The sequence below is a fragment of the Ambystoma mexicanum genome, chromosome 12 (genome assembly GCF_040938575.1).
Source record: "Ambystoma mexicanum isolate Mex_15411 chromosome 12, UKY_AmexF1_1, whole genome shotgun sequence".
NCBI lineage: Eukaryota > Metazoa > Chordata > Amphibia > Caudata > Ambystomatidae > Ambystoma > Ambystoma mexicanum.
Window position 1 is genome coordinate 117,504,880 of NC_090936.1, and position 26,070 is coordinate 117,530,949.

At 42.1% G+C, this 26,070-nt stretch overlaps 1 protein-coding gene across 3 annotated transcripts in view; it reads right to left on the minus strand.

Annotated features, from left to right (window-relative positions):
• The window catches only part of SCUBE1 (signal peptide, CUB domain and EGF like domain containing 1), a 2,600,196-nt gene that overhangs the window by 2,122,274 nt on the left and 451,852 nt on the right, over nt 1-26,070 (minus strand). For all 3 annotated transcript variants that reach the window (XM_069628128.1, XM_069628129.1, XM_069628127.1), the window contains exon 5: nt 13,193-13,318. In XM_069628128.1, coding sequence (XP_069484229.1) covers nt 13,193-13,318 — 126 coding nt within the window. The remainder of the gene's footprint in view (nt 1-13,192; nt 13,319-26,070) is intronic.

Below are 26,070 nucleotides of genomic sequence, written 5' to 3' on the forward strand. Positions count from 1 at the left end.
TTTTTTAACACTCCACAATTCTTCATTACTAGCCATGAGGCCAGACAAATATTAATATTTGTCCTAAACAAACCCATGGGTTTGAATGCAGCCTCACATTTTCGACCGCGCGCCAATTTAGGCTGTCTTGCGGTCACGTGTCTTTTAAAGGAAGCGTTGCCCTAGCGACGCCTCGATGCTACAGCCGCAGTGTTTCACGAGCAGGCAACGGGAGCACCACAGTTCCCCGTGTCCAGCACGGTAAGCTTGTCTTAACGCTTACATTTTGTTTCCGATACACGGATTTCACCCGCTTACCAACACACATGCTTTCTCATTACAGACATACTGCTGAAGGTTGTTCTTCTGCGCTGATTTTACATCAGGCAGTTTTGAATTCTAAATAGCTGACAACGCCACACACAGCACACGCATTTTGCTATTTCAGGTAAAACATTTTCTTTTCTTTCTTTTCTTTATCTCACTGTCCTTAACTCATATTGTATAGAGTCTCATCATTTTCTATTTTCTTTTTCTCAAATTTGCTTCCTCATCTTTACCATATACTATTGTTACTTCAACCAAATGGTATGTTCTTTACATTCTCATATATATATATGACACTAACATGTGTTAATGTGTTTTGTCACATGTTGATGGTTAACTTTATTTGATGATTTGGTATACATTATTTATAGACCTGCCCTGATGAAGGAAATGTTATTCCGAAATGCATTGGCAATTATTTGGTCTGATTGAAAAATTTGATGTGGCAATTTCTTCCTCACTAAGAGTGTATTAGTGACATCTCACATAAGAGATTCCTTTTTTTGATAAAATGATGTTGAAATACAACTGAACCTGAACGTTGTTATTCTTCAATCAACAATATATAATTTTTACTAACTATTTGAACTTGAAATTATTTTCGTCTACTTATAAACCCGGATTGGGTTCCTGTGAGAGCGGCTGTGTGACCTCGTATCTCACTTGGTCTTCTTCTGCTTCACTTGTAAAACAACCTTGTCTTTATGAAAGATTGTATGAGGTTTGCAAGATAGAGCTTGTAATTCGCTCACTCTTCTGGCAGATGTTAGAGCCACTAGGAAGACTGTTTTAAGAGTTAGAAATCTTATTGAACAAGAATGGAGCGGTTCAAAAGGAGTACCCATCAGAAAATTTAAGACTAGATTTAGGTCCCACAATGGAACTTGAAAAGGTTTTGGGGGTAAACATTAGTTAACCCTTTCAGAAATTGGATTACCAGGGGTATTTTGTAATATGAAGGCTCCTCCGCAGTGCGCTTAAAGATTGACAGTGCTGCGAGGTAGCCCTTGATCCTACCAACTTGAAGACCTGAATTTGCTAAATACAGTAAGAAAGATAACACCATAGGTGTACTGCATGAAAAGGGTTCAATATTCTTTTCTCTACACCAGCTGCAAAATTTATTTCAACGGCAGCGGTATAAAGTCTTTGTTGCTGGCCTTCTAGCTGAAAGCAACACCTCCATGACATCATCTGGGAGATCCCAATCCTTGTATCTCATCCTTTCTGAAACCAAGCTTGAAGTTTGAGGGTTCTGATGTCTGGATAGAGAACCTGACCTCCCTTCTGTGAGAGAAGATCCTCTCTTTGCGGAAGACGAATTGGAGGGCAGATGGACATGTCCAGAAGGTCCGGGTACCACGTTCTCCTGGCCCAATCCGGGGCAATTAGGATCATGGTTTTCCGGAATCTTCTCAACCTCCTGATCATTTGATGAATGACAGGGACTGGAGGAAAAGCGTATAAGAGTGGAAACTCCCAGTCCACTATGAATGCGTCCCCTAAAGCTCCACTCGGAGGAAATTCCTATGAACAAAACTGATCGCACTTCCTGTTGATGCTGGTGGCAAACAGATCCACTTGAGGGGTTCCCCAAAGGGTGAAGATCTCTTGAAGGACTGTATCTGCCTGCTCAGAGCGTCTGCCATCAAATTCTTCTCTCTGGCTAAGTGAACTGCCGATAGAGAGATTCCTTCTTAAATTGGACAAAACCAGAGCTGCATTGCTTCTCTGCACAGTGGAAGTGACCCTACGCCTCCTCTTTTGTTGAGGTAGTGCATGGCCACTGTGTTGTCCGTCATTATCAGGACATTTTTCCCCTGTACTGATGGCAGAAAAGCTTTCAGCGCTAGTCTGATCACTCTCAGCTCTAATAGGTTGATGTGTAGTCTGGACTCCGATGGAGACCAACGACCGCTGATGGTCAAGTCGTTGGCATGGGCTCCCCACCCTGTTAGTGAGGCATCCGTGACTACTGTTATCTCCGGCCATGGTTGCCAAAAGTGTTCTCCTTTCAAGATGTTCATCCGACAGGCCCACCACTGAAGGTCTCGAGCCACTCTGTCCGGGACTTGAAGGAGATCTGACATTCTTCCTGAGAATTGCGACCATTGGGTTCTTAGTGCCCACTGGAGGGATCTCATTCTCAGGCGAGCCTCTGGCACTAGGAAGATGGAGGATGCCATGAGGCCTAGCAACCTCAAAAAGTCGAAGGCTGGTAGACGTTGGGCATTTTGAAACTTGGTGACCATCTGAAGAATATCTTGAGCCCTCACCTCTGGTGGCTAGGCTTTCCCCAGGGAAGTTTCCAGGAGTGCTCCAATGAACTGGAGTCTCTGTGATGGTATCATCTGTGACTTCTTTAAGTTGAGGGAGAAGCCCAGCTTGTGACAGACATAATCTAGCTGGATCTGAGCTTGTTCCGAAGATACTGCTCTGATCAACCAATCGTCCAGGTAGGGGTAGACGTTGATCCCTTCCCTCCTTAGACTTGCAGCCACTATCGACATTAGCTTGGTGAAGACCCTCAGGCGGAGGTCAGCCCAAATGGCAGAAGAGTTGCCAATTGTGAACCTCAGGTATTTCCTGTGTTTGAGATGGATTGGCACATGGAAATAAGCATCCTGAAGGTCCAGAGATACCAACCAGTCCTGAAGCTGGAGGGCCTGGAGGATCTGGGAAAGGGTTACCATCTTCAACTTGTCTTTCCTGAGGAATTGTTCAATTCCCGCAAGTCCAAGATGGGTCTCAGTCCTCCGTCCTTCTTTGGTACTAGGAAGTAGGAGGAATACCAACCCTTGTTCCTCTCCGCTACAGGTACCGGTTCTATGGCACCTTTCTCTAGCAGGTCTACAATCTCCTGCATAAGGAGCGGGTCTGGAAACTTCAAAGAGTTGTTCCCCGGTGGATGACTCTGAGGGGTGTGTAGGAAGGGCAGGCAGTAACCTTGGGCAACTGTTTCCAATGCCCAAGCATCTGACGTAATAGCCTGCCATTCTGCCAGATGTTGAGTTCACCTGCCCCCTACTGGTGTCTTGTGAGGGGAGACCTCAGAGGGGTTTAGAAGCGGCTGACGCAGATGCCGAGGGTAAAGTGGCACCTGCTGCTGCGGCTTTTGTACTTTTGACCCGTCCACCACAGGTGAATCGTTTCTTACCCCAATTGAGCTGGCTGTCCTCTGCCTTTTCCGTATGTGGAGTAAAAGCGAAAGGACCTACTCCTCCAGGAGGCTCCTGAGGGGCGATTCGGAGTCTGCCGGATTGCAGTCCCAAGAGATTTTGCTGCTGCCTTGGATGTTTGTAATCTCTCAAGGCTGTCATCGGCCTTCTTACCAAATAAAGAAGTATCATCAAAGAGCATGTTCAAAAGTCTGGCTTGTACATCTGGAGCAAATCCAGACTTCCGGAACCACGCAAATTTGCGGATTGTGGTACTAGCCGCCATGGCCCTGCTGATACTGTCAGCAGAATCAATGCATGTTTGAAGGGACTTGCAGATTGCATCCTTTCCATCCCTGATGAAGTTTAAGAATGCTTCTCTTTCTTCTCCTTCTGGGAGACAGTAAGCCGTGGATGAAGCACACTCCCAAAGTGTATGGCTGAATCTTGCTAGCGTGCAAGTGGCGTTGATAGATTTAAGCGCCATGCTACATGCCGAAAAAGACTTTCTTCGACAGGCATCAAATCTTTTATCATCCCTGTCCTGTGGAATAGTAGGGGATGCAGACCTACTGTTTGATGAAGTTGCTGCTTGTACAACTAAACTCTCTGAAGTTGGATGCTTGCTCAAATATTCAGGATCTGAAGCAGATACCCTGTATTTAGCAGGAAGTTTCTTGTTTACTGCAGGGAAAACTTCAGGATTTTCCCATTTTGCAGAAATGTTTCTTTGTAAAGCAGTATGAAAAGGAACAACAGGATCCTTCTGTGGACCTTTATCTAAAATATCAGTAAGGTCATCCTGATGAAAAGAAGGTGTAGGTGTAGACCACCCCATGAATTCAATTATTCTGGCCATCAGAATCCTATAAGGGGACTCAGCATGCTCTCCAGGGTCTGGTTTAGCAAACTCTACTTCTGGAGAAGTATCTAAACCACTTGCCTCATGTAGAGAGTCTTGAAGGTCTTTTAACCTGTTCTCTTCAGAGATTAATTCCTGTGGCATGGGTGTAGTAGTCCTTTGTAAACCAAAGGGTCTTTCATGATTGGAATCCTCCCCTTCCTCATATATAGAGAACAAGGCTCTGAAATAGTCAGACCTAGGATATGGTTTGAAACCCATTTCTAGAGCAGAAGCAGCCAAATTGGTTGTCACTGGCTGAGAAAACGTCAATGACGCGGTTTTACTGCCTTTAATCAAGGGTTCATGACGCTCTCGGGTAGTTTCTCTCGCCGGGTTCAACGACTCGCAGCGTTTAGATTTTTCAGGTCTTTCACCCAGGGTATCACCTTTAGACGTCTCCGAGGGGGTCGAGGCCGCTTTCTCAAAGACGCTAAGCATTTTCTTACGGAATTCCTCCCACTTAGCTGGAGAGCTGTGTTTCGTGGGGCAGGTGACCCTTTCCGGGGAGGTAGAGGAAGAAGAAGAGGGAGATCTACGACTCCTCTTCTTAGAGTGTTTTGATCTTGAAGACTGATGAGAACCGCTTCGAGACCTTGAAAGGGAATGTTTCTTTTGTCGACGAGGAGACGAATGTCTCGACTCAGCCAAAGAAACTTTCGAGGGAGTAGAAGTTTTAACACTCTTACCTCTTTCTAACTTCCCCTTACGCTCCTTCAAGGCTTTCGCCGTCATGGACATACAGTCCTCGCATTCAGAACAGTGATGCTCCGATCCCAGGCACCACAAACAGATCCTGTGAGGATCCGTTAACGCCATTTTCTTCCCACAGTCACAACACTTTTTGAAACCGGACTGTGGAGTCGATGGTTCGGATGAAGAAGCCATCGTATTTAGATAATAACTTCGAAGAATAAGTAGAATCTTCCTGAAGAAAGGAACTGAGCGTCACGTTTCCGAGGCCCCTACGAAGCACGGAAAAACAGAACTGAGCAACGGACGCTGCCCGAGTCTATTTATACGCACGATGACGTCGGCGCCGATACGGGACACCGACTCGAGGGACGTCGACGTGCTGCGCCCTCTACTGAAAACATTTCCGAGGCCAGCAAGCTGGAATGGATAACATCAAAGATAAGGAATACATCGGAGGACACAATCCCTTCGAAGTTTTTTTCACCCTGCAGTCAGAGTCGAACCACCCAGCTGGAAATGTATTTTTATGTTTGGCTCTAGTTTGCTTACAGGTAATGGTTAACTGGTGCCTAGGTATAGTCATCATTTTAAGATTTAAATCCCAAAGGGCTTCATCATTAGACATGCCCAAAGAGAAAACTTCCTCTATGTGAGGAAATGCTTCCAAAAAGAAACTGGCCATAACGGAATCGTGATCAAGAGTATCCCACTTAATCCTTGTTCTATTGTTAGAACAGTTTAACATAATAGGCTCTAAGGGAAATTTTTTCTGACTTAAGGCTAGAATGCCTAAGAAAAAGCAGCAGTGGGAAATGGTCGCTTTCAGATGGGGATGTAAAATGTAAAGGGTTTTCCCAGCCTCCCGATTGGGGAGGTTCCAGAAAAATGCAATCAACGTAACTCTCAATAAGGCCCCTTCTGAAAGTACAAGCCGGTGGGACATCACCTGTGACACGGCCGTTGCATGCTCTAACCCCCAGTCTGAACACAACTAGCTGAATCAAGTGTGCATTTATTTTGCCGGACAGTCTTAAGTGGGAATATCCTAAACATTGTCTTCCTTGTAAATAAATTCCAGCAATTCTGGCTACAGTTCCAGTTGGAGATTAAAAGATTAAAATCCCCCATTTATTAAAACCATACCAGAGCTTGTTTCAGATGACTTCCAACTTTGAAGTGCTGATTCTAGATCAAACAGGGTCTGCATGGCATATTTGCCATAGGGACGATTATACACATTGGCTGGGAGCAAATAATTACATTCCCTCATCTGTAAGCTCAGGCACAGTAAATCCACACTGGTATGTGATGAATCCTACAGACTCCTCACTAACTCCCTGTCTAAAGTCTCCTCCGAGGTGGCCAGGGAATGGCAGCCATTTTCTGATCCTGATCTTGGGGTGGTGTTCTACGGGAGGATCACCTGGGAGGAGAAAAGGCCCAGGGGAACAGGAGGAATCTGTGGGATGAGACATAGTAGTTGTCTTCCTTTAGGGAGAATAGCCCCACAATGCCAAATATGTAATGTCTTGTTGCATTAGCCATCTTGTTATTACACAAGACCCACCTGCTAATGGGGATGAAAACAATCACAGACTCCTAGGTCTTGGGAGAAATCAAAACCCTTCTAAAATGAGGGACACTTATAAAGCTAAAGACCTCTCTGACGCACAAAGGTACAGTGAACAAAAGTCTATGAATAATAACAACTTAATAGAATTGCCTATCCTTTGTGAATCAAGGTTGGTTACGAACTCTGATGAAATTCCTTTAAAGAATATTTATTGTGGGGAACAGACTTGTGCTTAAAAATGAAAAACAATCTCAGAAAACGAACTTTGATATTTTGGGACTCTAAGTCCCATAACTCCCTAAGTACTGGGACGAGGAAAAGGGCTGAAGAGGTGCAAAGTTGCAGGAATGGTCAAATCATTAATTCCAATGACCCACATCTGAGGTAGACTAAGAGGCTTAAAAAGACCCCTCAGGTACAGGCCCAGAGAGAGCAGGAGAAGAACAGTAGCAGTAAGAAGCAGCAGCGTGACTCATGCAGGCAGCCCAGACTGAAGCTGGAGGAGAGAGAAGATGCCGGACCTCTGTGTGGCAGAGTGGAGCTGCCATTCCTGAGAGGGTCTGTACCTCCCGGAGTCTGAAGCACAGAGGTTGCGCCACGGGAAGTGTGCAGGAGAGAAGCTTGTCTGTGGGAGATCAGTTTTGCAGAGGCTGCGCAGCAAGATGCAAAGGCAAGGGAAGCTTTCCTTTCCAAGAGGCCGACTCAGGTGGATGGCATGCACCAGAGGGCCTTGAGGTGGTTTCTGGTGGCTGGTGTGCATCAGAAGACCTCCAGAGCAAGAGAAGCTCCAAATGTAGGTGGCACAGACAAGCGTTAAAATCATAATTTTGAATCACGAACTATTGAACGGCAGCAAACGCGATACTCGCGTATGAGAGAAAGTGATTCTCAAAGTGGTTTTGAATCTCTAACTAGTGAAAGGCAACACATTGTAACCAAGACAAATGACTGTAATGTTAAAGGTGTGAGTCTGTGGGAAGCCCAGCAAATCAAGGGGCGCTATTGGTAAAAGCTAAGACCAACACGCATTGCCCAAGCCAAGAGAGACTATTGGTAAAAGGCAAGACCTACAAGAATTGCCCAAGCCAAAAGAGACTAAATATTAAGCAAGCACAATTTAGTCAATATTGTCAACAGCAGAAGAGGGCTAATGAAAGGTCCACAGCCTAGGAGACTTGTTACCCACACTTGGTCCAACATATGGTGAAAGCTGGGATAAACTTGTAGTACCAAAGCCAAGGGAGAAGCAGAAACAAACCCTATCCTTGGAAGTCATTGGTTACTGGTGTAGTGGAGAAACAAGAGTGTCAAAAAGAGTGCCTGCCGTGCAAGAGATACCCAGAAGGAGAGGAACATCATTTGTCAAAGAGTATTAAAAAGCACCAATGTGAATCTTATTTTCCCCGAAGAGTTGGTGCCATTTCTGAAGCTGCAATTTGTTGAAAACTGTGAAGTTGCAGTGAACCACTTGTCAGTTGATCTAAACCACAAAAACACTGTTGATGTGAAACGTTGTTCGGGCAGGGGAGAATACCCGGATGACAGACCTTTGGAGAAGTGGGCCTGGCATGGGAGCAAATCAGGAAGAAGTTGAAGAAGTGCTACAAAGTGGTTCTCGCAGAGACCCTTTATGTTGTTTTTTGAGCTCAGATAAAAGCTGAGTAAAGCTGTTGCAAAGGAACTATATTTCTTTGGAGTTTATTTGTTGGGGCAAATAATCCCAACCAAGACAACCATTGTTGTTATTGATGTAGTGAGAACTTGTTCAAGGAGGAAGAGAAGCCTTATACTTTCTGTGTTGGAACTTTCTGCTGACAAGTTGAAGTGGCATAGGACGGAATTGGAACTTTTGTTGAAAACTAGGATTTTCTTATGTTCTTTCGTTGAACTGTGCAACAGAAACAAGTTTAAACCTGGGGAAGGGAAATTCGCCCATGTTGCAAAGAGAGACTGTGGTTAAATTGTGAATTCCATCATTGGTTTTTTTGAACTGCCATGTATTTCCTTATTCATTTGTTAAGTGTATAAGTGTGAGTGGCGGATATCCTTTGTTAGAGTGTTTCCTTTAGTTTATTTTAGGCAGAGAAATCCTCGCTAGGGTAGGGGTAGTGAGGTGTTCATCCAACCTTTGAAAATAATGAAATGGCATTTGTTGAGAAAACTTTACAACATGGTCCGTCTCACATTTCTTACCCCTCACCGGTATTGTCAAGAACTTCGACCTTTGCATTAAGCCCACTTTTGAGCCAAACAGTTAAGCCTTCCCTGGGCCGTTCCTTCAACCCCTCTGCCCTGCCCGCCTGGGATATCATAGTTGGCATAACCTTCCATTGTCACGGGTACTAGGGCCCATGTCTCCTGGAGGATATGGAGTGCTAATAAATTCAGCCCAATTAGAGTGAAATAGAAATACAACCTACATTGCCTATCAGCAGTTCTAACACTACTTCAATCATTTAAAGTGCTGTTACACCAAATGAAAACAACATATCCATCACCTAAGTACAAACTGTTATTATAGACACTGCAAAAAATATGTATTATTGCATACTACAAGTACCATTTCAATAGGGCAAAGTACTGTTATTCAGCCCAAAAAAACTAAGCACTTACACAACTTCTATTTCAAGAACTAAAGCTTCTCATATACATTAAAAAAAACTATTGATGTGCGATTGGCAACTTCTATAAGAATAGCACAAAAATAACTTAGAACTTCTTCAATTTCAAGTAGTAGTAGTTTAACAAGTAAAACTTGGGTGGCCCACCAAACCAAAAAAAACATCATTTACCTATTACTGCTACTTCTTTAACTTATATATCAGAAAGTTCAACAACTGAAGAAATATCACAAAAAATACTCCTAGTACTGATAGCAGCCAAAGCAGTTCAAGAGCTGTTACTAGGAAAACTAAAAAACAGCATCAAAAAATAAAACTAACTACCTTTGGAACAATTCCATTTGGTAAATTAAGATCTTGAATTTGGGACTACTTTGAAACTCCTGAACCAGTTGATGTGCAAAATGTTATTCAATTAATTTACACCACCTTCAAAGCAAAATTAGAAAGGGGTAACCCGTAAAGATATAATGTGGGAAATTCAGCAATGTTAGCACATATGTGAAATAAAGATGAACAAATTAATTTTTCAAAATGTTTATCAAAATACAACAACCAAACTAACGTCAAATAAAAAACCCAGTTCCACTGTAGTTGGTACGACTAAAAAACAAAATACTAAAAGAAAACATATAGAAATTGTAACTGTAGAATGAGGACAAGAACCTATACCTTCTAAATTTCCCAAAACATCAAGTTGGTCATTCTGTGTCACTTCCAGATTTACCAAGTATTAATCGAGAGTATGCTTATTCTTTTTTAAGCTGCTTAAAATGTGGAATGAATTGTAGTAGAAGAAACAAATGCTGCTACTCGTCTGCAAAAATGTAAGTATCATCAATTAAAAATACTTTAAAAAGTAAAGAATATATCAAAACCCGGTGTTTCTTACACTCTATGGCATTCATATAAAAATATATATGTTTTCACTTTTAAATCAGTATTTTTTTGATTATTCATAAATATGGGCCATTGTTTTTTAATAAGAATGAATGTATTACAATAAAATATGTGTACATTAATAGATGTTTTACAATAAAATATTAGTATATTTCCGAATTAAAATAAAATTATACATTTTTTAAATAACTATAAATCACATCACAAAAAAATGAAAACATTGTTTAAAACTCTTAAAAAGCAGATGTATGCATTTTACATAACTTATGCTAATACAAAATTCAAATTATCTTCTATTAGAAAATAAAAAACTTAAATATATTAACATATTAAATATATTAATAATATATGACTAAGAAATATGCTCAAGTGGGGCTAATTTACTAAGCTAAGCAAATAGTGTAAGTTACAATTGTACCAAAAAATGTTTACATTAGTAAATGTAGTCTTACTTAAGCTAATTATTTAGCTTAGTAAACCAACCCCAAGTATATTTTGACATAGCTTGTGTTTACTACATATCAAAAATTCAATTAAACTAAACAAATAAACTGCCAAAACAAAAATATATATTTTAATAACATTTTTAAAAAAACATACATAACCTTTTTAATATAATTACTTAAAATACATAAGTAAAACAATTTTATATTTTAAAATTAAAATGTAGTACGTAATGTATATATAATTTTAAACATTAATATAAAAATACAACACAAATATACTTCTACCAATTTACAAAAATATTACAAATGCCTAAAACATACAGTATCACTTTAAATGTAACTTTATGCTGTATAAAACATACTAACATTGAAAATAAATTTTACGAATGAAAGAAATTAAAAATACAAACATCAATAAAACTAAATAAAAGCTTAAAATATATATTATTAGAAAACTAATTACATGTAAGTCTACTTTTACATAATTCCTCAATTTCTGCCAATTTTTGTAATTATACCCAGAAAAAAGTACATAAAATATTCATATTAAAACTTAAAGGACCCTTAGTTGGTATTTTTCAAAAAGCTATTGTACATACATAAAATGTAATAGGAACTTTTCCAATTTAAAATGTAGTATTATTAATTTGACTATTTTTCAAAGGTTCTTATTAACATTGGAGGTAAGGGACATCTTAAGTGGTGATGTGGAGGCTGGCACAAAATATATATTTACATTTTCACAAACAAATGATTCAAACTATACGTAGCTAGTTAAAAAACACAAAAAATAAATATAAAAAATAAAATATTGCAAAACCTTAAAAAACAGGACATGTTTTCGATTTTTTTCCATAAGCGTTAAGGTTAAACCAACTGAAATATTAAAGTCTACAAACACAAGTAAACATAACATTAAGGTAAAAACATACATTTAAACCAAATATCATTTTGACCTTAACTCCCCCATAAACCTAAAAACATCAAATATTATCAAATAATAAATACAATTATATGTACACAAACAAATCATGTTTTATACAGTAAAGTTATTAAAATTTAAGTCTATTGGCACTGTTAAAACATCAAACAAACCATAAGTTTTATAATACAAAAATACTATTTAATTAAACACATATTATACATATAATTTATATGCAACATTCTATTTAAAAATAAAACTCAGACCATTTTAAATAAATTACTTTAACATCAAAATAAAAAAGCATTAGATATATATAAGTCCCAAATGTACTAACTGCAACTTTTTTGTGCTTAGGTTACGATAAAAGTCATTTAGTCGTACGTGAAGTGTAAATTACATGCATATTAGCAGATTTACTAACTCAGACATGGAAATGTACCAGATCTTACACTATACACAAAATCGGAACCTAGTCAAACATGATTCACTAAGAAAATGTCTAAAAATACCCCATACAACTCCCGTTGGCAGAACAAACTAGCACAAATCCATGCTTTCTTCTCCAGAAAATGGTCCTTGTCTTAGAGGGCAGTGCTACTTTATTCATAGCTGAATCAACCCAAGGCAGACATTTTACAAAGCTGTCAGAACAACTACATGCATGGTTTCACCTTGATTCCTCAGTGTTGTTTTGGCTGACAGTCTTGTGGTTAGAGCTTTGGGCATGCTTAACGAACACCAGCAAAATTATGGTGGGTTTAAAAAGGGTTGAAAAAAAACCCTTTCACCTGAAATGCGAAAGCACAATATTCCATTTGAGGCAAGTCACATATGCCACAACGCCAGCGAGTAACCATCGCTAGAAGTGCACTGCAAGACAAAGGCTATTTTCTGGAGCATGCGCTTGAATTTGAGCTAATTTGTAAACACGCAATGCCTTGTTGATGTGGCTCTGAACAAGAAGTGTGCTTCTAGCATTGTATATATATAACCTAATGCACCCAAACATGGCATCAGGCCACAAAACCCACCCACTTCCGTTAATGTGGGGACAGAGGATCCCTGCTGCACATCTGGTGGTTATTCTCCAAGCCTACTCTTCTGGAGATAGATTTGGGGAACATTTTAGAAATATTAGGGGTGGCATTTTCTGTCTTATGTCTACCAATGAAACCTATCTACTCTAAAAAAAAAAAAAAGAAATGGATACTGTAAATATCTCTTAAAGCTTCCATTGATTGTTATCAGCTAAGGTGTGAACATTGTCAGTGCTTGACAAACACAGCCATATTTGATGAAAAAGGTCATAGGCGTGGTATGAATTATAATACTGATTTTAACTGATGTCTCTATTAATATCCAATAAAGAGTCGGGTGGAGGTGATGAGGGGGCTTAAAAAGTGAAACTATTGTAATGCATGCATGTATTTCATACGATAAAGACTTGCACACCTTAAAAAGGATACTAAAATATGTTGACAAAAATGTCAGTTGAAGTTGTGTGTATGACTATTTTCACTTTAAACCAGCTGCTTTGTGAATGTAAGTTTATCATTGTTACTAAATGAAGATAAATATACAAGACAATTGCAACCAATGTACTTAAACATATACTAATTAATCAAAAAATAATAAGGTATTCAATAAGAAATCTGCATTCACTTACATGTGCAGTCCCTTTGGTTTTTGGCTAGCTCAAAGCCAGGCCTACATTCACAGGCAGCCCCAACCTTGGGTGTTTCCCGGCAGATATGTGCGCATCCATGATCTTTGTTCATACAATTCATGCCCTCTAGAAAAAGAAAATACAAAATATAATTAGGTTATTATTTAGACTACAATCATGTTTGAAAGCATAATTTGTATACATAATATGAACTTTCATCAAACATAATAAAGTGCATCATTTAGGTTGCAAGCAAAATATAATTAACATACTGTGAGACAGGCATTGTATCAAGAGAGACACAGACTCAATAGTAACAGTTTGAAAACCTTTATTGTCAAACTTTGTGGGGTTGGTGTAGCGCCTACCTGGCCCTAACTCTAATGGGATTATTCCCTCAACTGATGCTTCTTAGGGCCGTGGATGTCCATAGGTCCAAAACCAAACTTCGTTTGTGTCCAAACCTATGCTACCAGCTACACCTCCTCAGAGGTATCCTTCCTTTCCTCTCCTTCCCCCAGAAGCTCACTGTCTCTAGAGCCCTGGTTCTCTCGAAGCTTGACTACTGTAACAGCCTCTATCTAAATCTGCCCGCCTCTATTCTCCGCCCTTTGCAACTCATCCAGAACAGGACTGCGAGACTTGTCCTTGGCCTCAAGCCCAGGGACCGTATCTCTCCAGGACTGAAATCACTGCACTGGCTCCCAGTGACTGCGAGGATCAAGTTCAAAACCCTCTGCATTGTCCACAAGGCCGTCTGGGGCCTTGGGCCAAAATACCTTCAACTCTCTCTTCCTAAATATCTTCCTTCTCGAGCTCTTCGCTCATCCACCTCCAACTCCCTCAGGGTCAGCCGCTTCTCCAAACAACAGTTGGGGGCAGATCTCTCTCCGCTGCAGGGGCCTCCCTCTGGAACAGCCTTCCTGCCTCCCTGAAACTTGAGGAGAACCATCTCCGGTTCCGGAAGCACCTCAAAACCTTCCTCTTTGCCTCTGCTTTCTCTCCCCCTCTCCCCTGCTAATACTACTGAAACTGCACTGAATCTGCAACTGGGCCACTCACCGTTCTCGGTCCTTGGCCCAGGCACTCTCCCCTGCACTGCCTCCATGGCAACCCCTGCACTACGGGACTGTGTCTGTATCCCTACAGCCCCCCTTCCCAGCACTTGTCTGCACTTACTTCGCACTTGCCACCAGCTGGCCCTTGTTATTTATCCTGTTTGCTGTATGCTATTAACCTTGTACTGCACTTTCCCCTCTCACTTCCCCCCTTCCACTTTTCCCTTTCCCTCTACCCTTTGCACTTGCGCGATCTGAATGACACCTGGCCTAGTAGGATCGTTGTCTGTCTCCCCTTGTTCCCCCCCTGCCTCGTCGCGCCTTGAAACACTTGTGTATAGGCGCGTTACAAATGCCATATCATATCATATCATATCATATGCTTGCCCTCACTCTTAAACTCTTAAAATGTGTTAGGGGATTTTCTTAAAGGAAAAATGGTGACTCAAAAAAAATGAAAGTAAATGTAAACCACAGCTGGTTTCAGGTAGTATTACCAATAGGTGTAGTTCTGCCAGATCAAAATAGTTCAACTCAAACGGGTTGCCCTTGGAACCTTTCTCGCAGGGCTCATGCCATAGGTCAAAAGAGGTCACAATGTCTCTCTGTGTCCTGGGGTTCCCTTCTCCAAGTTTTAATTCTTCCGGTGCCAGTCAAAAAAAGACAGTTCCTGTTAGGCTTCTCCGTGTTCCCTTCCCCAAGTCTAGGCCTCTCTTCGCCAAGTTCAACAATGTCTTTAGTGGGCGTCTTAGGGTACCTTTCCCCAGGAGTAGGGCCCTCTTTATGAAGTTCAACAAACAAAAAGTTCCTCTTGTCAGGATGCACTGTTCAATGTACATCCAAGTTCAACAATGTCTTTAGTGGGTCTCTTAGGGTTTCCTTACCCAAGCCTAGGCCCCTCTTTACGAAGTTCAACAAACAAACAAAAAGTTCCTCGTGGGGGTAGTGTCAGAGACTTTCGAGAACGCCAGGCTCTTTGTTCCTCCCAGGCGCAACCACTCTGTCCTCAAACCCCTCTCCTTATTCTCTGGCACCTTTCCCTCTTCTGTACTGCTTTCACTCTGTCCGTGTTCACTTTACTGTACTTGCCGCACATCTTCTTTGTCTGTCTTTCACACTTGCACCGTGCCCCTTGCCTACTTCTCCTTACTTTTCACTGTGCTCTCTTTCACTTTTAGTGTATCACTGTGCTCTCTTGCACCTTCATTTGCTCTCTGTACTTCTTTCGGGTCACTTGCAGCCTCTCTTAACTGTCCGTTTTCCTTCTCACTGTCACTTTGCTGTCTCTCTCGGTTTCGGGTCCCTTTTACCCCTCCCCTTACTTCCAGGTTTCTCTTGCACCTATTCTTGGCTGTTTCCGAGCTGCCAGCGCAGTTTGCTCTCTTTCTTACTTCCGCGCCTCTAGCGCACGTTTTCTGTCATTATACTTTGCTTTCTTTCACCACTTTCCATCTTTCGCTTGGTTCGCTTTGCTTTTACCCTTTTCTTGCTTTGCTTTCTTTCATTGCTTTTCCAGTTTTTGCAATGCTCCTGCTCCCACTCCAGCCACCCGCACGCTACAGAGTTTCTCTCTGTCTCATGAGACTCACCAACAGTAGCACGGCACCGGCGAGCAGGTCAAATGGGTTTGGATGGAGGTCAGGGTCTCACCACCTGCCCCTTAGACTCCCTTGCGACTGGCACATGTCCCAAAGGGAATGAGCATTTCACGGAACACCGCCAGCAGGATACAGGCTGCCTTGCTCTGACTCCCTGGAGACACGGCTCCCTAGCCACGCTGCAGCCCCCCCACGAACACCGGGCCAGCTTCTCTGCACGCTGCTCCCCTCCATATCCTCCAGGTTTCTCTTCCTGCAGCTCCCTGCTCCTTGGCTCCTCTGGTCCGGTCAACATCCCCAGCTCGCTCTCTGATTCTGGCAGAACCCCCCTTTTTATACTGCTGGTGAGAGTCAACTGGAGTCAGGTGTGCGCAGTTGGGGAAATGTGCCTGACCTTGCCTGACTCTATTAGTGGGACAAAAAGGTGTGTTAGATGGTAAATATGGTAAGCCTCACTTTGTATCCTTATGTTGTTTCTATGGGTAATCCTTTTATATAACCAGGACAAGTCCCATTTCTCCATTTCATCTTTCTTTACTGGTGATTTCTAATGGTCGACTGATATGGATAAGAAGTCCTTTGACTCGAGTTGGTGAAGGATCCGTTCATGTTATAGCCAAACAGATTCTGTTCCCTCTTTTTTCCTGTACTTCCCCACCCTTGTAATTCTATTATGATTGGACTTCTCTTCCTCATTCAAGAGAGATAGACCTGAATATACTATGAAGGTTTTGGGGATGATTACTTAACCCCTGTTATGCTAATTATTACCATAGACTTCTCTACCCAGGTGATCCTCCCTCGCTTGTCCACCCCCAGAGTTGGGATCCAAAAGCAATGGCCCTTCTCTGGCCACCTGAATAGGGCAATCTCTGGGCCTACCTGTGAGAATACCCTCAGGTGTCTCACATACCATTCAAATGGAATAAAAGGTATCTTAAACTAAATTTCTATTTCTACTCAAGTGATGGAATTCTATGGTTTCTACTCTATTCAGCAAGTTATTTCTCTCACAGAATATCTTTATGTATGCAAACCATTGAATCAGGCTGTAACATTTGGACCATCTATCAGGCCAATTACATATGGCCTTTTAATTGGTAGCATCCATCTGAACATCGGTTGATAAGACTTCTGTCTCACAACTAGAGATTTGAAAACAAGTACAAAATGCAAGCCACAGGAGGAGATGCTGCTTTAAGATATAATCCTTCATTAGTTGTCCAACCCCAAGTACATCAGCTTTGGAGGGTCAAAAGCAATGACTGGTCAGATAGCGAGAGCATTTGATGACTACTATAGCTTCCATTTTGAACTCCCTCATCTTTTTGCTGCTCATTTCAACAGCCTAACAATATTAACTTCTCAGATGCAATGATTGACATGCAGGCTTTATCAAAGGATTAAAAGGTGCCTAAAAATGCAGGCACACCATTAAAAGAAAAATCCATTTCCAGGTGCATTTTCTATGCAGCTCTGTTAGGCTGAGTTACAGGCTGTTTACTGAATGGTTTAATAACAATGGTAGGTAGGGACTTCATTCTTAAAGTAACCAGCAGTCAGTGCAACCCTTGGTGCGTTCAACTTTTTATACCTTAATAAATGGTAAAATGGTGAAATTTGTATATAATCGAATCCAAAAGTGAACCGATAGAGGTCAGCACAATGAGTATCATTTAAAAAAAAAACTTAAAGCTCTCAATCAGCAGTTTCTTATTTGTCATTTAAAGTACAAACCAAACAGGCCTATCATGCGTGATTAGAGGTCTTTTATTAATTTTATACAACCATTTGAATGTAAACTAAACAAGAAATATTTATGTATTTGAATACACCACCAATGCTCTATTCCTTTGGGTCCAGAGAAAGCGATAAATAACCATTTGCCATATCCGACCGGTTGGCTCTGATTTCAGAGCAAAGAGAAACTGGATGGCAACTGAAAATTATCTTCTCTGTAAAAAAAAATGCTTAAGGCTGAAAGCAATACCTACAAATTGATTCCAGCAACAATTTCAGAGACAAGAAAACTAAGAACTAACCGGAACCTGTTCAGGCAGCACCTCTGGTGTTTCCATGGGATGCATCTGTGGTCTAGAAAATGTTCTCTTTCTATTTCCACAACATTGACATCTACCGGCCCTAAGCTTCATGGTAGGCCACAAATGCCATCTAAATCAACCACTAGGATGCAACACAAGAATCCCATTTAATCATTCTGACTGATGGCTTCAAGCTTTATCCTGGTCCAAAAACTAGTACTATGATGACTCTGATATCTTTGAGATTCCTGCCAGGCTTGATGTCTCGTGCCTGCAATCAAAAGCTGCACCATCAATTCTGACACACAGACGCAACTGTATACCTTTTACCTTGCTCCCAGGGCAATGAGCCATGCGTATTTATCAGGAAACACACTAATAGAAATAGAGCCAAAATCAGATGAGTAAACAAAAGATGCAGGTTACCAAGCCCTATTATTAATAGTACATAAATCATGTTTGCAGCTGTGCTTATGCTGTTGGCACCACAAATATAATTATTCTTATGTATGTAAAGTGCAATCTATTCTATGATCACATTTGAGGCAAACATTATGATGTACTTGCTTGTGTCTTCATCTTCATCAGTAAAGAAACTATAGCATAATGCTTGCCCCAGGCCTTCAATAACATCAAGATTATAGTCCTTATTAAGTTGTAAAGCATCTGCTACCTGTTCAACTGGGCCATTATCATATGTTTGTACAGTAGGTGCTAGTGTCAGCGGCACCACTTCTTTTTTTTGGTATGAGTTTCAAGAAATGCAATGACAAGTTACAAATAAGAACTTGATTGGTCTGTGGCAATCAACGTTTTTTACACTTCCAACAGGGTTGTATAAAGCTATACGTTTTCTATAGCAATCAGTCCACAATACACTTCATGCCTAAGGCTCAGATTACCTGTAACAACTACCATACCATTGACATACCATGGACATTAATCAACAAACCAGACCAGCCTACACAAACTTTGAAAGGAGTTGTTTATTCTCATTCTTTACCAATGACAAAACAGAAAATAATCAAATAATTGCGGGACTAGGACCAAACTTCAATTTAATCCCCTTCTCCTGGACAGTCTTTGACCCATTTTCTTCTTCCTCAAGCATCATCTGTGGTAAAATCCTGATCAAGCATATAAATGGCAATCACCACAGGCTTAGAATCATGCTTGCCCTCTTGTTCCTTCCTTTCTTCTCTATCTCTAGTAGCTCACTGTGGCTGGATTACTCCTGCTACCCAGCCTCCTCCTGCTGTTTCTCTCCTATCATCTATTGGTATTCTTGTCCTGCCACCTCCTGCGGCCTCCTGGTTTTCCCCTCCTTCCCCCATCTGTTTTTCTTCTCCTACCACCTCTGGAAATTCACTTCTTATCACCTACTGATATTCTCCTCCTGACACCTCCTGACACTCACATTCTGATATACACCTCCTGATGTAGTTTATCCCATTCTAGCCTCATGTCCTCCCCTGGGTTGGGCTTGGTTCACGAGTCTGCAAAAATGTATGGGTACCACTGGACAAATGAGCCATCATTTTCACCTTTTCGCTTATAAAATAATCAAATCCAGAAATAATTAACTCCAGGAAAACTAACCCATAAAACGAATTAACTAACAATTACCAACAAGGCAATAAACCAAAAATGAGTAACAAGCTGACAAAATCCGGCATCTGAAATATACAAAACTTTCAACTTCTCATAACTATCCACAAGGAGGGAATGGGATTTAATAGAATATTAGAGGGTATTGAGGTATTGAGGTACTTACCAAGCCTAATTTCTCTAAAGTGCTCTATCATGTACAACTGGTTTGTTTAATCCGGAGAGTGGTGTTGATTCTCTGTTTAATTATTTTAACACCACTATAATTTTGTGGACTGCTGTATTGGTTATGCTCAAAAAGAGCCCCAAGACTAAATATAACACCTGTTATTCTGGGATCTGATACAACTCACCACATTAGCAATTTCACCAGATTGTTGGCTGGCACTTTGTACTTCCCTTGTACGCCCTCCACTAACCTAAAATCCCATTAATAATATCCCTTTACCCTCAGTCCCCATAAAAATGCTGTAAATAAAGCAGTAAAATGGCCCTTCACCAAATGTGGTGAAAAGGTCGCAGTGAGTATGGGGGAGGGGAGGGGAGGGATCCTGTATTCTGCAGGCTTAGTTAAAAATATATGCCAGCTATAATAATTCGAGACATTTCGCAGCAGAACTATGTTGGACCATGCGTTTATCAACATCTGTGCCGCTAGATCCAATCATAAAATATGATGGCAGCTAAATCTGCAGGTTATTCTAAAGGTGCAGAATAAGGAGGCTGACACAGAGGTGGCATGTTTGGAGCTAAATACTTTTCTTTACCCAAGAAAGCAAGAGAAAACCTATCTGTCTCTATTCCTAAAACGGATTTCCTTGCCGAAACTAAAGATAAGGTGTCTGTCAGGATGTCTGTCAACTCAAAAGTGTCCCACCCTCCTGTGTCAAGAATACCTTATTTCTGTTCCATAATCTAGAAACTAAAGAATAAGGCAGTACCGCTCTGATCCCAGGAGAATGACACTCTTCTCCTGGGCTATGGTTCCTGGTTTGCTAAAACAGCTCCCAAATCTTAGAACAGTCTCATGTCTCACACGTTGTCAGGGGGAACGGCTCTCTTCCCCTGACAGTAAAGTTCCAAACAATACTTTCTTGGTGGGACAGGAGAATGTCTCCCTTTTCCTGATATCCAGTCTCAGATAGCCCGGGTGAATGACTCCCTTCCCCAGGTGTTTTTGGACATTACTGACGGTCTGTGTTAGCAGGAGAATGACTCCCTTTCTCATGGTATCTTGTTATCAGTTCCTTAAACCCAGGGAGAATGCCCCACTCCTCCTGGTCTTCTTTTCATTAAGCTTCACACCGACAACACCCAATTCTGTGTGAGAGAAGGGTCCCAGACCCTTGTTTCTCTTCTTCTTTGAACTGGCCCACTTGGTTCACTTCCCCACCAAGTACTGCTACAAGGAAGAGGACTCATATCATTTTCTGGATTTGGGTTGCGGAACCTGGTTTCTCTTCTTCTTTGCACTGGCCCACTTCCTTGCCAAGTACTGCCACGATGGAAGATGACTCGTATCTTGTTTAGCGTCCCTGACCCTCCTTTGGCTGTCAGTGGGATTATCCCTGCCACTGTCATGAGAATTCTCCCTCTCAAGTTCTCTTCATGGTGATTGGGATTCTAGACCCTTCCCTGGTGGTCACAGGCTTTGCTCCTCCACTACAATTAGGAGAAGGTGTGTAAGCTGTCACACCCTGCCGAGCCACCCAAGCGTTATGGTTGCAAAGGGGCCTATGGACAACTGCACGCACCCTCTTGGTAAGCTACCACATTACCCCTCTGGGTCTCCTGTGCCACCCTTTACCTTGTTGAGGGTTTTGGCACATTGCTGGGGCTTCCTGGGAAGGTGGGAGTTTGGTTCAACTTCTCTGGCATCTTGCTTTCCCTGCGGCTCTGTGACAGCGTTCCCGGCTGTCTTCTGCGTTCCTTCCTGCTCTCGACACTGGTTCACAACGGTCTGCTCCTGCAGACCTCCCAATCATCAGACGTGGTGGACTGCCAGTGTCCTTGGTGTTCTCTCCCTCCAGATCAGCGACACATGTTTGAATCTCCCACATTCGGTGCGCAGCACACCTGCCATCTTCCACGGTTACCCGAGACCCAGTGTTTAGTCCATTGTCGATTTTTATACAATTTTGTCAGCAGTGTCTCGGATCACTGTATAAGTCCTTCGTCTCTTCCACAGGTTTCATCTTCATTGCTCCGTGGGGCCATCTCGTCCCAGTACTTGAATTACCTAGGTTCCTGTTCTTCTTCATCTCAGTACTTTCAAGAACCTTGAGGCACTCTGTACATAGGTCTGCTGTCTACAAAGAGGTTACCAGAGGAAGGAGAGGTTGGATTATTTGGGGGTGTGATGTTCTCATAAGAGCTGTACCCTAGATGGTCGTCCTTATCCCCAGAGGGGGATGACCTTCACATGAGATCCTCCCGCATTATACCACCCCCAGGGGGACTATTAAGTAGTGGCCTTACCTCCCTGGCCTCATGGGAAAGGAACGCCAACTGAAGGTTTGTCACATTATACACAGCAGATCTCAGTAGTCTTTCATCAGTCTTGCAACCTCTTTCAGACTGTTGGCATTGCTTCAATCCACTTGTGGCGAGTCAGAAAAAGAACGCGGACGCTCTGAGGACGTGGTTCTCACGTTTTTTTTTAAATTAAAGTAAAATTGTAATGCCTAACTTTATTTATTTATTTACTGTATTTGTTAATACGCCCAAACCCTCAGGTATCAAGGCATAGGTTACAGGGAGAAAGCTTGACATGCAGGTTACATGGGAATAATACATAATACACAGTAAGATATTACATGATACAGATGTAGTTATATACATAAGAAGATTGGTTATAGTTTAGCAGCTATCTGCACATTATAAACATGTAATCTAAACACAATTATACACAATTGGTTACACTATATACAAAAGGGATCTGGTTATGAGAACATTTGTACACAATTGGTTACACTCCAGACGACAGGGCTCTGGTTAAGAGCGTTGCAGTTTGGGTACTGGCAGGAGGGTGGTTAGTATTTATTGAATAACCAGGTTTTTATGAGTTTCTTGAATTGGCTGTGGGATACCTCGCTGTGGAGGCATATTGGGAGAGTATTCCATAACCTGGGGGCTGCAACTAGGAAACTGGAATCTCTGGTTCTAGAACTCTTGAAACGCGGAACACATAGCAAAGAATCATTGTTGGATCTGAGGAGCCTAAATGGTGTTTTACGCTTTAGACAAGCACTCAAATAGGTTGCAGCATTTTGTGAGATACATTTGTGAGTGGTAGTAAGAGTTTTAAAGAGAATCCTGGCTTGTATGGGGAGCCAGTGACAGTCTCGCCTGGTTTGAGAGATGTGGTTACTTTTTTTTATTCCTAGTGCTGCTCTGAGGGCTTTATTTTGTAGCAGTTGTAGTTTGGACAGATTTTCTGTTGTTGATCCTAACAGCAGTAATCACGTTTCGACAAGATAAGAGCTCTAGCAAGAGTCACACAGTTTGGTGTCGAGAGGACTTGCTGACTGAGGGAAATGGGTTTAGCTGTGTAGGTAGTAGAGGACACCAGGGCTTTGATACGTTTGGTCATAGTGAGACTTGAATCTAGATAGACCCCTAGAGTTTTCACTTGGTTGGAGATTGGAATAAGTGTATCATCAATGAAGATTGAGGTGTAGTCTTGGGGCAGTTTTTTCAATTGGGCTGGTGAGTCAGTGATGAGGATTTCAGTTTCTTTGCCATTGAGGCAGAGACTGTTGGAGGCCATCCAGTTGTGGATAAGGGAATAGATGCTGTTTATGGTGATGGTGTCTAGGTCTTTATTACCCGTGATTGGGATTAGTATCTGCGTATCATCCGCAAAATTTGTGTAGATGACTCCCGTGGCATCCAATGCAGAGAATAACAGTTTAGTATAGGCATTGTATAATGTGGGAGAGAGGCAGGATCCTTGTGGTACTCCTAGGGCTACTGGTATGGGGTCAGCAGTTTCATCACCTATGGCAACTCTAGAAGTTTGTTCTGATAAGAATGATTTAATCCAGACAGTTGCGTTTACGGAAAATTGGAAGTTGTTTGTAAGTGATAGGCATAATTTATTGTGGTCCACTAAATCGAACGCAGCGGACAGGTCAAGCAGTAGGAGTATACTAAGTTTTCCTGATTCTCTAATAGACTCAATTAGATTTTTTAAATCAAGTAGGGCAGTCTCTGTGCTATGTTTAGGCTGAAAGCCCGATTGTCTATCGCCTAGTAGATGGTTGTTCTCGAGGTGTGCTTGAATTTGATAATATGCAATTTTGTCTATTATTTTAAGGAGGAAGAGGACTGTGGTGATGGGTCTGCAGTTGGTGGGGATGGTAGGGTCTAGTGAGGGTTTTTTAAATAGGGGCGTTACCCATGCTTCTTTAATAATAGCTGGGACTGTATTGGATCTGAAGGAGGCATTAATAAAGTTGGTAATGATGGGAGTAAGAGTTTGGGAGCAGGATTTGACTAATTTGGCCAGGAAGCTATCACCTTTGCAGAAGGAAGGTTTGAGGGAGGCTATCACTTTACTTATAAGATCCTGAGTAACTAATGAGAAGTGAAACTGTGCTGTGTCGGTCGAGTTTGTTTGGGCCAAGGGTACCGAACTGAAGTTTTTTTCTTCTAATTTTCTTTTGGAGGTGAGCTTATCTTGGAGGGTGTTCATTTTGGATGCTAGGGCATTCTGAATAGTAATGCACTACGTTTTACTGGCGATGGCGGCACATGGGGGGGAATTGGCCGTTTCCTGTTCTCTCAGGATGGAGAACAGTTCTTTGCTATTGGATGCTGCATTAGCAATGCGTGTTTTGAGAGTGTTGGATTTGTGTGTAATAATAGCAAGTTTATATTTCAAAGTAAGTGAATGGAGTTCTTTTTTTGCTTCAGCAGTGGGGTTTTTCCTGCTGAGATGCTCTAGCGCTCTTTTGTTTCTTCTTAGTTCTATGAGTTCTTCAATGAACCAGGAGTTACTGTGTTTGGTTCTTGGTAGTTTGGTTATCAAAGGGGTAACTTCATCAATAGCTGTTTTTAAGCAAATATTATAGAGATGGGCTATGGTACAGGGGTTGGAGGAGGTAAAGGCTTGATCTTGTAATAGTTTATTAATAATAGGAGTGAGTTTCCCTTGTGTGAGTTGGCGTGCGTTTCTTACGAGTGTTGGGATAGATGGTGGAGACGGGACTTCCTGCAGTTCATTAGTCGATATATTGAAATGGATTAGGAAGTGATCAGACCAAAAGGTGTTAATGATGTTTTCCAGGGAAACTTTAGTATTCAATGTTAGGATCCAGTCAAGGATTCACCCTTTGGAATGGGTGGGTTCATTCACAATCTGTGCAAACTGCATGTCTTGTAATGCAGGGTGGAAGGCTGTGGCTTTGTGATCCTGGGGCTCATTGTATCCTAGGTTAATGTCACCTAAGAGTATAAATTTGGTTTTGGGTTTGAGTAGGGGAGTAATAAGTAAGGGGATGTCAATATCTGGGTGATTAGAAGAACTGGGTGCTCTGTAAAACACAAGGAGGTTGATAGTAGTTTTAGGATTGGTGGTTAATTTAAGAGAGTGGAAATGGTAGCCCTCTAGTTTCTCGTTGCTGCTAATACTGAGCTCAAGAGAGGATTTGGCAATAATAGCTACTCCGCCTCCCAGCGTATCTTGATGATCAGATCTGAGTATGGTGAAACCGGGTAGAATGGCTAATGACAATAGCGGACCTGAGGCTGGGTGTAGCCAAGTTTCGGGGAGTGCCATGAGATCTAGGTTGTGTTCCAGGATGAGGTCATACACCTCGGTGGCATGCGCAACTAATGAGCGCACATTTAGTAGAGCTCCTTAAACCAGACTGATGGGGGAGGTCAGGTGGGAGTGATGGATTAACAGGGGGTATAATGGTAGGTGACAACGGTTTGAATTGAGGGTATAATGATTTGGTAGAGGCCAAAGTTGAAATAGCTGTAGAGGGCTCCGACTGGCAAAGGCCTTTTGAGGTGGGCCTTATGAATGGAGGGCGGGCTGCCGCCTTCCGGTTCCTCCTGGGGCTGGATATAGTATGCTCCTGCTAATAGGGTTGAGCACTGTTTCCCAGCTAGTTGCTAGGCACCGGATATAAACATCATTCGGCGGCGGCCATGTTCAAAGCTCCTGCACGTGGAATTGGCAGCGTAGATGAATCTGGAGTCTGCACCGACAGGCAAGGCCTTTTGAGGCTTGTCTTGTGAATGGAGGGCCGGCTGTCACCTTCCGGTTCCTCCTGGGGCTGGATAAAGTGTGCTCCGGCCAATCGGGTCGAGCACTGTTTCCCAGCTAGTTTCTAGGCACCGGACATAAACATCATTCGACGGCGGCTATGTTTCAAGCTCCTGCACGTGGAATCGGCAGCGTAGCGAACAATAGTACTAGTAACACAAAGCAGTTTAGGGCACTGGGCTCTGCAGCTCAATGCAAGGGGATGGGTGGGGGGGTGGCACTGGTGGGCATAAACAGCACCCTTACCCTGATGGAACACATCAGATGGAACAACGGATCTCATTACATCTGGCTG